Raw genomic sequence first — 13,349 nt, 5'->3', positions numbered from 1 at the left:
ATTATTATCATCATTATTATTATTTTAAGGAATGCATAATTTAACTGACAGTTTTCTAAAGTATTAGAAACATTACTTTTGGTTGAAAAAACTTTCCTGACAGAAGCATCATACCTGTTGTAGAAACTATATTCTCTTGGCTTTCACTGCAAAGCTGTGACAGTAGACTTGTCTTGCCAGAACCAGTGAGACCTATACAAACCAAGTCATATTCAGGTCGTGGAGGTGGTGGTCCCTTGCAACAAAGCGCTTTAAAACACTGCCAGGAAAAAGAAAAAAAAGACTTTACAAATTCTGTAACAAAATTAAAAAGTTCCAGTTCACAAAATTAAAGGTAATAAAGACAAGCAAAATATTCTCTCTTTTCCAAATGTCCTGCTACAATCAGTATTTACTAGACTATGATTAGCCCAACCAGAGTCTAAAAACCAGATTTTTAAGAAAGCACTAGGTGAAAAATCAATACTCTAAATCTGATATGCATGGGATGGGCAATCTGATTGCATTTCCTGAATAGCATAAAAAATGCACATTTAATGAGACAAGAGTGCATGTTATTCAAATATTTGTCCAACCATGTTTGCTGCCATCATTAGAATCAGCAGGAGATGCAAATGCTATTCACCTTTTTAACTAATGCCATACCTGGCCCAATTAGCAAGCAGTTTTAGAGCTGCTGCTAGCTAGATGCTCCCAGTTGTCGCAGCTTTGGGAAAGGGAGGAAATCCCTTGGTGACATTGTCTTCATCCCCTCCCCAATATTCCCCTACTTGTACCTTCAAGGGGATGATGTCCAGTTTACAGTCAGCTTGAACTGACTTTCAGGATAATTTTATAACAGTTAAAACACAACACACTATGTGGGTTTATTAATGCACACATTTTAGGAGGAACTTACACTTTGTTCACCACACGATACAATAGAGAGGTGTAAATTAATCATTGTGTGACTGCATGAAATACTAAACTGCTTAAACTATGTCTTTCTTATGGCAACTCTTAAGAGCCAGTGCATCAATTAATTAGTCCTTTAGACCTTTATTTATGCATTACAGGTAAATCTTTCAAACAATTTAAAAGATCGCCATTCTGACAAAACCAGTGCTAAAGGCTTCTGCATAATATTTATATTCAAGTATGAATCATCATCACAGTTTACTTAAGTATATAAAATGCACTGACCAAAACAAAGCATTCTCTCAGCAAGCACTCATCAGTATCAACTACCCCAAGAGTAGGGCACAAAGAAGCTGTAGCAAGTGATAGAAAATGTGATTGCATAGACAATTCATGACTGTCTGCATATCTGAAACACACACACAATAAGATCCGTCACTAGGTATCAAATCCAGCAGCTTCAGCACCAGAAATGTGAGTCTACCACCTAGCTACAGTAATACTAACACTGTTGCTTGTAAATAGCAAGCGGAGTACATTACAGGCCACCCACTATAGGGAGACATGATCAACAGCCAGTTTACTAGGATACTAAATTTGTAATGGAATTATTTTGGATTAAATGTTATATTATTGATACTGAATTTAAACTGCAGGAGTGTTAACATTTTAATTGTTCTTTTGAAAACAAAATGCGTAACACTCAACCTCATTATTTTAAAAGCATCAAGGCTTGAATTCTCATATCCATGTGCACCTATTTATTTGAGTGGAAGATAATAGGTCTGTCTGAGGACAGGATTTGGCATTATCAGTCTTGTTACACATTTTTTCTTCTCTATGCCTGCATAAAGATTAACACACCGCAAATATACACAATACCAATGCAAAATGTTTCATTCTGGAGTCATATTGGTTTGTTTCCTTACACCAGCCAATCTAAAGAAACAATCTTCATAAAGAAAGGAACAATGGCACATAAAATAGGAAGAATCCAGGCTGACGTTCAGATTCCAGGCAGAGTATGCAATGGTGACAGAAAAACCCCCGATTTAATTGTGAACCAAGCAAGTTTTAAATGAAACTTGAGATTCAACAAACAATTTTTTTTTCCCCTCCAGAGCCAGTTTCCACACATTAGTCCACATAGCTTCTCTATTCCCTTTATAAAAGCCAAAGTGAAAATATATGATTTGGCCAAAAATATTCACTCCAATTAATGTAGTTAAATAGAGAAAATATCAATTTTTGTATATGGAAAGAATATAGGCTTTACTGCAATATGTTTGGGGTTTTTTTGTCTTATGAATAGTGAATTTTATTGCATATTGAATGTAACATGTTATTTTATTGAAATAAAAGGAGTAAGTGCTTAAAACCATTTAATGTGTTGGCCTGAAAATATTTCCACAACTTAAAAGGCTACACATACTTTTTATCATTCGCCAAATTTAAAAAAAAGGATCAGCTTCTTCCCATTTCAGGTGCTACCATCAGTAACACATTTAAAGATTTTATAAAACCATTTTTAAAACTTCCATTGCCCAGTAATCTACATTTACCAATCTCACTGGCCAATAGTTTTATAAGCAAGACATATTTGAAACCTAACTATAGCCATTCACACTAAGAAAAAGTTATCTTTTAGCAATGCTGGGCAACCATCACTGCCTTCCCACTCTGCAGGGGTAGAAAATTGTTTGGCTATTAATGAAAATGGGCCACACCATTTGAACATTCATTACAGAGATCAGATCTCACAGCTCTGGAAGCCACATTTATTATTATTTGTATTATCAGAACACCTATGAGCCCCAGCCATGGACGGGGACCCCATTGTGCTAGGCACAGAAGAGTCTCCTGCCCTAAACTGCTTATAGCCCAAATAGACAAGAGAAGCATAGGATGAAGGAAGGAATATAACACACAAGCAGAGTGAACAATGTGATGGCAAAAAAAACAACACATGTTTGTTCCATGATTCCTTCTCCACCTTTAGGAGGGTAGAAAGAAAAGAGATGGCAAATTGGACACTGAAGAGAAAAGAGTGAAGGGAACAAGACAGGGAGAAAGAGTAAAATGGGCGGGTATGGAATGATGTTGAGAAGAGACCATGAGGGAAGGTTGGAGCAATCAGCACAGGTCAGAGAAAGTCCAGTCAAAATTAGCCATATCATTTTCAACCCTGTTTTGGTGGACTGAGTAGGGGACTGAAGACAAAAAGCAGATTGACAGTGAGATATTAACTATCACAGGAAATTTTCTTAGTGCAGACAAGGTCTTTAAATTTAGTCATCCAGAAATATCTCATCTCTGTTACCTATCACCTAGTTGTCATAAGGCTTTTAAGTTTAAAAAAACAATTCTCTTTTTCACAGGTGTGGGCCCAAATGATCTCAGGTTAATAAAAAACATTTAAGTCACATCCATGTGTGAAAGAGGAAAATTTCCACAAATAATTTTTGTTAAAAACTCTTGATGAGAAACGTGTGTGCTTGTTGGAAAGACAATATTAAGTACAGTAACTCCTCACTTAACCTTCTCCCACTTAACGCTGTTTCAAAGTTACGTAACTGTTCAATTATGGAACATGCTCATTTAAACTTGTGCAATGCTCCCTTATAAATGTCATTTGACTGCCTGCTTTGTCCACTGCTTTTAAGATTCTGTGGAAGAGCAGAAACTTTATAAGGAAGCATAGCACATGTTTCTCTTCTCCGACTCCTTCTCCTCCCTCCCAGCGCGTCCCCCATTGCCAAACAGCTGTTCAGCAGCACCGAGGACTTCCTGGGAGAGGCGGAGGAGCAAGGAAGCGCTGAGTCTCCACTCCTCCCTCTCCCTCCCAGAAAGTCTTAAGCGCCACTAAACAGTTGTTTGGCAGTGCTTAGGACTTTCCGGGGGAGGAAGGGGGAGAGGAGCAGGGATGTGGCGTGCTCCAGAGAGGAGGTGGAGTCGAGGTGGGAAGAAATGAGCCTGGAGTGGAGCAAGGCCAGGAAGAGGCGGGCCTGGAGCATTCCCGGTAAAGTCGGCGCCTGTTCTTCTCCGGGGAAGCTGCCGCTGCTGCTGCTGCCGCCTAACCTCCTTGCCTGCAGAGGGCTGTGCCTGCGTGGGGCAAGCCGGGGCACTTCCCAACCAGAGTACAGTACACTACTGTACAGTATATAATGCCTTTTCTTTGCCCAAAAATATTTCCTTGGAACCTCCCCGCCCCCACTTTACATTAATTGGATTAGTTTAACATCGTTTCACTTAAAGTTGCATTTTTCAGGAACATAACTAAAATGTTAAGTGAGGAGTTACTGTATACACTAAAATTTCAGGGGGTGTGTGTATATACACATGTACATGCATGTGCAGTAGCTGGCTAATAATTTAGCCAACTGAACTTTTAAAGACTGTTGTGAATGCAGAACTTTTGCAACATTTAATTTTATCTCCTGTTGCTCTTACAGACCCACTAACTCATGTAGCTGCTTCTCACCACCAAATCTACAATGAAAACCAGTAGCTTAATGTTGTTTTTAATGCACTCAATGAGGTCGTTATTCCTATCTCAGTAAAATGCATTCTAATATTTAAAGGTGTGTATGTGCTGTTGTGGAATGCAACAATCATTTATCTTATCTATATACATATTCCTTGCAATCCTGGGTCTGATTGATTACATTGTAAAGCATTTTGAGATCTTGTAAATAACAACAATTACTGTAAATAGTCCAAGTGAACACTGCACTCCACAAAACATCTTTGGACACACTTCCTGCCCCTAATGAAAAGCAATATTTAAAACCATACTACATATTCAGAGATCTCACGGAGTACATTAAAAACATCACTCAGCTACTGATTTGATTATAGATTTTTCTTAGGGCAACAAGAAGCTACCTGAGCTGATGGGCCAGTAAGAGCAACAGAATATAAAATTAAATGCTGTTGTAAAAGTTCTGTACTCACAACAGTCTTTAAAATTTCAATTGGCTAAATTATTAGCCACTTACTGCAAAAAAACAAACAAAAACAAACAAAAAAAAGAAGCACCACTACCCACAACTGAAATTTTACTATATACTTGATATTGTTCTTCCCAGGACACTGGGACAGTCCCCTACTCTTTTCAGAAACTGCTATGAGATGTTTAATCTCCTCTAAGAACATAAGAGCAGCCATAGGTCCATCTAGCCAAGGATCCTGTCTTCCGACAGTGGCCAATGCTAGGTGCTTCAGAGGGAATGAGCAGAACAGGTAATCATCAAGTGATCCATCCCCTGTCGCTCATTCCCAGCTTCTGGCAAATAGAGGCTAGGGACACCATCCCTGTCCATCCTGGCTAATAGCCATTGATGGACCTATCCTCCATTAATTTATCTAGTTCTTTTTTTTGAACCCTGCTACCGTGTTGGCCTTCACAACATCCTCTGGCAAGGAGTTCCACAGGTTGACTGTGTGCCATGTGAAAAAATACTTCCTTTTGTTTGTTTTAAACGTGCTATCTATTAATTCATTTGGTGACCCCTAGTTCTTGTGTTATGAGAAGGGATAATAACACTTCCTTTTTACTTCTGCACAACCCAGATATGATTTTATAGACCTCTATCATATCGTCTCTTTTCCAAGCTGAGAAATCCCAGTCTTATTAATTGCTCCTCATACAGAAGCTGTTCCATAGCCCTAATCATTTTTGTTGCCCTTTTCTGAACCTTTTCCAGAGAAGAGCAGAGGGGACACTAGTAGAGAAGCAATCCCTGTCCTAATAGTGAGTTGCACTGTCAGGCCCACACTTGGAACTACCCTTCTTATGGTACTCAAACTCAACCTTCTGGGCGAGTGTGCCAACTTTCACAAGGACAGTGAATAAGCTTTACTTTGTGGGACCAATTTTAGACTCTAGAATATTAACTGTCAAAAACTGACAATTAAACAAAGTGACAAATGGACATAGATAAGATCAACAGTCCAGAATTTAACCAGCATGAGAAGTACACATACTTTCAACAATTGCATTAAAGGTGTTTTTAATTTGTTTTAAACAAAGGTCTTCAGCTTTATTTCTCATAAGTAGACATGGTAGTGAAATATTCAAGAATCTGCTATATTTCATTTCAAATCTGTTCACTAAAACCAAGACTACAGGGAGATTAGGAAGTACTATGAGCCCACAAACACACAGCTGGTAAGAGCTAGTTTTAGGCTTCCCAGCCTTCATAGCTTCCCTGTAAAGCTAAAAAGGTGTAAGAATTATTAGCAATGGTTAAACTCTGTCATCACCGATCCCAGTCTTCTTGGGTATTTGTAGCACAGGTGTTGCCATTGTTTCAACACAGTACTGGACTCATGAGTGTTGCACTACAGGGCGCTCTTTGGCACTTGCTCTAGTGAAAGGAAAGTCTCTTACACTACTTCAATTTAAAAGCTGTAAAATTTAAAGTTGTTAAAAATCCTTTTTTATAAGTATCAAATGCCTACTTGAGCACAAGTAATACCACAGCTTTAGAGTTTTTAAAGGAGCCATGGAAACAATGTGAGCCATTTTCAATTTTCTTCAACTGATGAGAAATCCAAGGTGATAGGCACAACTAGTCATATGGTAATACTGAAAAACCCTGCACAGTTTTTCACATGCCACCACCAATATATTGCAATTCCTAGATAAAAACGACATTAATATGGAGTTAACGTTGAGAGTATTTGGCAGTAGCTTAGGGTAAAATACATTACAGGGATGTTGTAATTATCCCAAACACAAGCGTTATAAACCCAGGAAATTCACAGTTAAGGTTAAATTTAAAAAAATCAAAAGCCATTAAGGAATGGATACGCACCATTCCCTTAACACTGCCCTGCAGTGTAACCAGGTGTCACAAGGTGGGGTGGCCCTTCCAGTGGAGTCTGAGTTCAGTCTTTACTTGCTACTAGGTTACCTCTCAGGACATGAGAGTCATGTCATGGGAGAGAACGTGACTGAAACAAGGCTGGCTGGAAGATATAACAGCAGCCTGTATTCAGGCATAGGGAAGAGACACAAAGGAGATGCCGGAAGTAGGCTTACATGGGAAGAGGTCTAGGCAAGAACTCTGGTGGCTGAAGGCAAAACAACCAAATCACATAGGGTCCTTTGGTCAGAAATCTGTAGTAGAAGGAGCATGTACATCCCCCGTATCACCTCATTCTGAGTTGCTGCATCCACCTCTGTTTACAAAGGGAAGGAGGAGTGTTGAGCTCAGCTTCCCATTCTCTTGGGTTCCACTCAACAGAAGAGCTAAAAACTGAAGGTTGATAGATCCAGACCCTTAGAAGAAGGGCTTGTTCTGGAAGAATCTGAGGTGGAAAATGTTTACTTGTATTGCCATTAGATTATAATTTACTCCAGAAGGTGTGAACAGAGGCCAAATGCTAAATCACCCTGGAGCCAGTAAAGCACTAAAGACTTCAGGCTAAGAGAACCATAGCGTCTTCTCAGACTGGGAAACTGAAGCTGAGAAATGGGGAAACTCAGGCAGCAGGTGCATCCAATATCAGACCGAGTAAACCACTGCTACATCATATAATTACGATTAATAGACAATAGTGTTTATAGTTCCAGGCCAGTAACACCCATGTCTCTCAACAGTGGAATATCCTTGAATAACTGGCAAGCGAAAGAGTAAATTACTTACCTGTAATCCTTCTTCTTTCAAAGTATCACATAGGATTCTCATGAGCCCACCTTCTCTTTAGGGCATAGATTATTGCCATCTCCAAGAGTGCCAACTATGTAAAGATTTTCTGAGGAATTTCTTGTGAACAGCTGACATAAAAAGCTCTTCTTTCCTGCACTTTCAAGGACTAACTGAGGTAACTGAGGGTATGGCTACATCTACAATTTTGCAGCGCTGGTTGTTACAGCTGTATTAGTACAGCTGTATAGGGCCAGCGCTGCAGAGTGGCCACACTTACAGCAACCAGCGCTGCAAGTGGTGTTAGATGTGGCCACACTGCAGCGCTGTTGGGCGGCTTCAAGGAGGGGTTCGGGGAACGCGAGAGCAAACCGGGAAGGAGACCTGCTTGATTACCAGAGAGGCTTCCTCAGGTATGCTGGGATACCTGCTTATTCCACGGAGGTCAAGAAAAGCGCTGGTAAGTGTCTACACTTGCTTACCAGTGCTGGATCACCAGCGCTGGATCCTCTACACCCGAGACAAAACGGGAGTACGGCCAGCGCTGCAAACAGGGAGTTGCAGCGCTGGTGATGCCCTGCAGATGTGTACACCTCCTAAGTTGCAGCGCTGTAACCCCCTCACCAGCGCTGCAACTTTGTGATGTAGACAAGCCCTGAGATAGCAACAGCTGGAATGGAATAAGGGGGGAGGGGACTCCTGCTTCAACTACCTGAAAGGGAGTTCCAAAGAGGATGAAACTAGACTGTTCTCAGTGGTACCAGATGACAGAACAAGGAGTAATGGTCTCAAGTTGCAGTGGGGGAGGTTTAGGTTGGATATTAGGAAAAACTTTTTCACTAGGAGGGTGGTGAAGCACTGGAATGGGTTACACCTAGGGAGGTGGTGGAATCTCCTTCCTTCGAGGTTTTTAAGGTCAGGCTTGACAAAGCACTGGCTGGGATGATTTAGTTGGGAATTGGTCCTGCTTTGAGCAGGGGGTTGGACTAGATGACCTCCTGAGGTCCCTTCCAACCATGATATTCTATGATTCCAGCCCAACTGCCATAACTCATAGGATCCCGATCTCTGAGTTTGGGGAGTCCTGGCCCATCTCATAGTGGGGAGGAGAGGCCCTAGAACAAGAATCCTATGTACATGCAATATTTAAAAGGAAGATTACATATTTACTGTAAGTGTTCATGCTTTAGAGTATATCACACTCAAGGTCTGTGTATTCATGGGGGGGGGGAGGAGGAGTTAAATTCCAGAAAAAAACAAACATGTAAAGGAAACATGTGAGTTGAAACTAAAGTAAAATGGTATCTTTAAGAAATGTGCATATTTACCTACTAAAAAGGGAATTAATTGCTGTTGCAGAAAAATGTACAAAATTAAGCACCACTATTTTTTTTAACTCTGTTTTTTGGTGATCATGTGCAAGAGTTATAGGAAAACAATAGCCAGTAAGATTCCTACCTAGGAATTTCCACCCCCACCAGATTATTGCAGTTTTAGGTGGATCAGTATTTGAGCTGAAAATCCTCAACAGTGGCCCTTTAAAAAAATCCTACTGAGGTTTCTTCTGGGGAAAACATTAAATATTGTGTCTGTAGCAGGAGTGGCCAAACATTTTTTACATGTGGGCTGCTCAGAGATCACAGCTCTGGGCAGCAGACGTCCCTGAACTACTACTTTCTTGCCAACACACTGCACTGCCTCAGGCCATGCAGTCTTTCTTCGCCTACTTGTACTTCTCATTTCACTCTCCTTTTTGAGATGAAATACTCCTCCGTTATTTCTGCTTTGTTCGGGACTCATCTCCTGTCTGTTTCTTTTGTTGCACTAACAGAAGCAGGGAATTTCATGCTTAGTTGATCTCTCTCGCGTGCACATAAACATACACACACAAAATATTCAGGAAATAGAGTTAAGGGTGAAAGCTCATCCTTAATTCTGTCCCTTTGTGCTTGTATGTTAAAATATGATCTCCCTTTATATTTTATTTGCCACTTAAGGAAACATGATGCAACTGGCTTTCTTATACCAAACTTGCATACATTAAAGTACCAGGCTAAGTTGATTAAAAAGCAATGAGATCTTCAAAACAAGCCAAGTTTACAGAAAATTAGTTCCGTCGATATGATAACCTTACATAAGACTGCAAAGGGGTCTTTGGTCTTATTGGAAGAAAAATGAAAAAGATAAGAGAAAAATATGAAAGAGGCAAAGAATGCAACACAAGAAAAGAAAGAGGAAGAGAGAGATGGAACATGAGGGAGGGAAAGAAGAAAAAACAAGACAAAAAAGTGAGATAAGGAAGAGAAGGAAGAACAAAATGAAGGAAGATACAGTAAACTAAGCTGTTTGTCACAATAAAATTCATGCAATGTTTGACTATAGAACGTATATCTTTGGAACAACAAATATAAATGTTGCATTACAATAGGTATTGTATGCTGTGCCAAAAAAAGGGGGGTGGGAGATGGGGAGGAGGGCTCTGCCAGAAAAATCTTACAATCTGAAGGCACAAGCAAGGTTTAATTTCTCCATGTTAAGTGTTCAATTCAAAGCGAGGATGGAAGAAAGATGTCTCCCGGGGAAATGTATCCCCCTTTCTCTATTACTAAACCAGCCCTGATAAGTATTAAGGCCCCAATTCAGCAAAGTATATTAGCACATGCATGCATGCTTTCTTGAATACAGATGAACTAAGCATGTTCTTTAATACTTTGCTGAATTGGAGCCTCAGTGTCTTGTGAAAACCCCAGACTCCAGTAAATTACATACGTCCTCCCTGTCCAAAAAAATTATTCACTAGGGGAGAATAACTGGCAGACCACACTTCAGAGAATTTATTACCTTCCCCTCTCCTCCAATATGCTTACTAGTTTTAATTAGCGCACAGAAGATTTTAGGTCGTCAGTCCATCCCTGTACCAAACCCGACTGTACTTGAGACTAATGTTTCAAAAAGATAATTGAAGCCATCCAAATACACAACTGTCACATTAAAAAAAGAGAAAAAAATCAAATGTATAAATTATATTGAAAGAAAACTAAGAACTGATGGAAATACCAGAGAAAAAGCATCAGAAACATCATTTAGGACTATAAATGTGCAAAAGTTAAGAGATGTGGCACCACTTGTCATTCCGTTAGGATGAAGGACATGTACAGATTTTTCAACATAGCCTAGAGCTTACAGGCTTGCTAAAAGCCATCATTTTGCAGGTACCTGAGCTTAGCCAAAATAAGCTTCTCCATCATGATTCATGTGTGTTACAAGGTGGGCTACAGAACACTATGTTTTCTTTAGTTCAGCACAGCAGGAATAATTACTCATGTTCTACAACTGTATTACGACCCTACGGTACATTCACTGAAAGCTTACATGGGATCACAGAAGCCAGAAGGAACCATACAGACACTTAGTACCCTTTGATTTTTCTAATTAGTGTGAGTGTATGTATTCCAAATATAATTGTGTATTTCATTCTCCCCGCTCGCAGAAACTACTCATGTGTAAGTAAGCTCTTGCCTAGCTGTATCTGACGTACATGTTGAGTATAATATTAGATATGTAAGTATATATGACCCAAAATACACTCGTCTCAGAAACGTATGCATCCAGGACAGCGTGCTACCAGTGAAAAAGTTAGGCCAAACAAATGATGAAGGAAAGGAAGGTCATGTCTAACTACAGTGTATGCCAGTAACCATCAATCATCAAGAAAGTGAAAAAGGAAAATAAATGATATATTTCAGCTCGTTGTACAGTGGATCACTTAAGTTACTACTGTTTGAGAGGAGTCTCTGCTCTACCTGTATTCCCAATTATGTTGATAGAAAATCACTCTCAAACCAGTAACAACTTTCAAACTGGAGAACACATTTTAAGTGGCAGCTACCAATCAAAGCCTGGTATATTAATGGAAAGTATGAAGACAACCTCTTATGATAATTCACACAGGATTCTAGGGCAGCAACAGCTTCTCATTCACGTTAATGGTAAGAAAAAGTTCTGGTTAAAAGTATGCTACTGCAAAACTCATTATCTGTGTGGTAAACCCAACAAAGTGACCAAATGCAACACGTAATTTTTGCAACCCACACAGACTGAAAGAAAGAAAATTTAGATTTAAGAAGCTGAAAAAGTTCAACCAAAAATTAGTTGAAAGAAATGGAACAGCAGATTAAGAAAGCAACAACCCTAACATGAGAATTGTGCTCTAACTGTTGCAAGCAAGGTGGGTCTCAAAAGGCTACAGGAGATCATTTAAACTATGGGCTGACAAAAGTAAAAATGACTGATGCAAGAAATCCTCTAAACAACTCGACCATAATAATTACAAGATAGGAACAGATAAGGCTGTAGAGAGTTTCATCCACTCGACACTACCGGGTATCACAAAACAGAATAAATGTAGAACATCTCACTGAGTCTATGAAAAGGGACCTAAAGAAATCCTCTGAATGTGTTCTAAGGGAAAAGAAGAAGAGTAGAATGTTTAATTTAGGAAACTTTCCCACTTAGATTAAGCCACAGGATATATCTTGTATTTTCTTAACCAGGATTTCATTCGGCAAGGGGAAGAGACATCTCTAACAGACTACAGGACGGATTGCTACTAAATCTGGACTAATTAAATATCTCCATTAATGTAACTGGAATAGGATACCAAACTGGGAAGATTTGGACACTAGTCAGAATAAGACATTTTTACAAAGGCACCTACTAAGATTAGAAATAGAAGCAGAAATGAAGTGAGATTTAATGTGGGGGCACAGAGAATAATCTAAACTCGCCCTACAATGTGAGGGAGAACCCAGAAAGCAGTAATAAGAAGAACACACTGAGAGGTAGAGAACAAGTATACATGGGTATGGCAATGTATAGGGCAACAAGAAAGGCGAAGACAATTTAGAACTGAACGTGCAAAGGTATCAGATCAAAAGAGCTGGAAAATAGTACTTGTCCTTACGCTCCAGTGCAACTTCACCATAATTGATTCTGGTGCTGCATTACCAGAAAGACTAACAAAAATAGTGGGAGCTTAAATACGATTACCAAAAACTATTGGTGAGCAAGGTGGCCTGTGAGAGCTGATTCAGGAGGAGATTAATATCGCTTCAAGTTCTGTTTTATCTATAAACATTTGAAGTCTAAACAAAGAATGGAGAGGATCTATTACTGCGGTAAGCAATATATGCAAGAGAATGGGACAATGTTTGTGATAATCTGGGAAATAACATTTTTATAAACATCAAATAACCTCAGATTACCTTTTGTGATATCAAGGGGGCCTGAATGCCAGGAATTAATAAAAGAAAACAAAACAGGACCCTTGAGGAGGACAATAGCTGGGCCATCAATAAGAAGAAACTATCTGGCTGGCTCCATCCAGGTGAGAACGATGTACCCTTCCCAAGGCAAAAATCCTGCAATCAAAGGGGCTGAAAAGCTCAAAGACCCTAAAAAAAGGAGGGTGGATAGTGGATGAGCTAAGAAAAGCTGACAGGCTGGGAACACACGGACAGATGCTGTGAGCAGGAAGGGCTGCTTCTTCCTGCCAAAGATGGAGTTCAGTGGTCTGAGAGGAACTTACGAAAGATATGTAATGTGTTTCAGCCTTTTACTGTGGTTAAGTTTTGATCTAAATGGACTGGTAACTGGTTAAAAGATAGGAAATAAAGGGTAGGAATAAATGGTCAATTTTCAGAATAGAGAGGGGTAAATAGTGGTGTCCTCCAGGGGTCTGATACTGGGCCCAGTCCTATAACATATTCATACACGATCTGGAAAAAAGGGGTAAACAGT

The 13,349-nt window shown here is 39.7% G+C and overlaps 1 protein-coding gene across 13 annotated transcripts in view; it reads right to left on the bottom strand.

Moving 5' to 3' along the window:
- Positions 1–13,349, bottom strand: part of ARL15 (ADP ribosylation factor like GTPase 15) — a 322,749-nt gene that overhangs the window by 186,588 nt on the left and 122,812 nt on the right. For all 13 annotated transcript variants that reach the window (XR_004000954.1, XR_004000951.1, XR_004000952.1 and 10 more), the window contains one exon: positions 115–259. Coding sequence is in view for 6 of the 13 variants with exons in the window: in XM_030567017.1 (XP_030422877.1) it covers positions 115–259 (145 nt within the window). In the remaining 7 variants the exon portion in view is untranslated. The remainder of the gene's footprint in view (positions 1–114; positions 260–13,349) is intronic.

Source organism: Gopherus evgoodei, chromosome 6, assembly GCF_007399415.2.
Source record: "Gopherus evgoodei ecotype Sinaloan lineage chromosome 6, rGopEvg1_v1.p, whole genome shotgun sequence".
Lineage (NCBI taxonomy): Eukaryota > Metazoa > Chordata > Testudines > Testudinidae > Gopherus > Gopherus evgoodei.
Note: the sequence above shows the minus strand (reverse complement) of the source record. Positions and strands in the feature narration are given on the sequence as shown.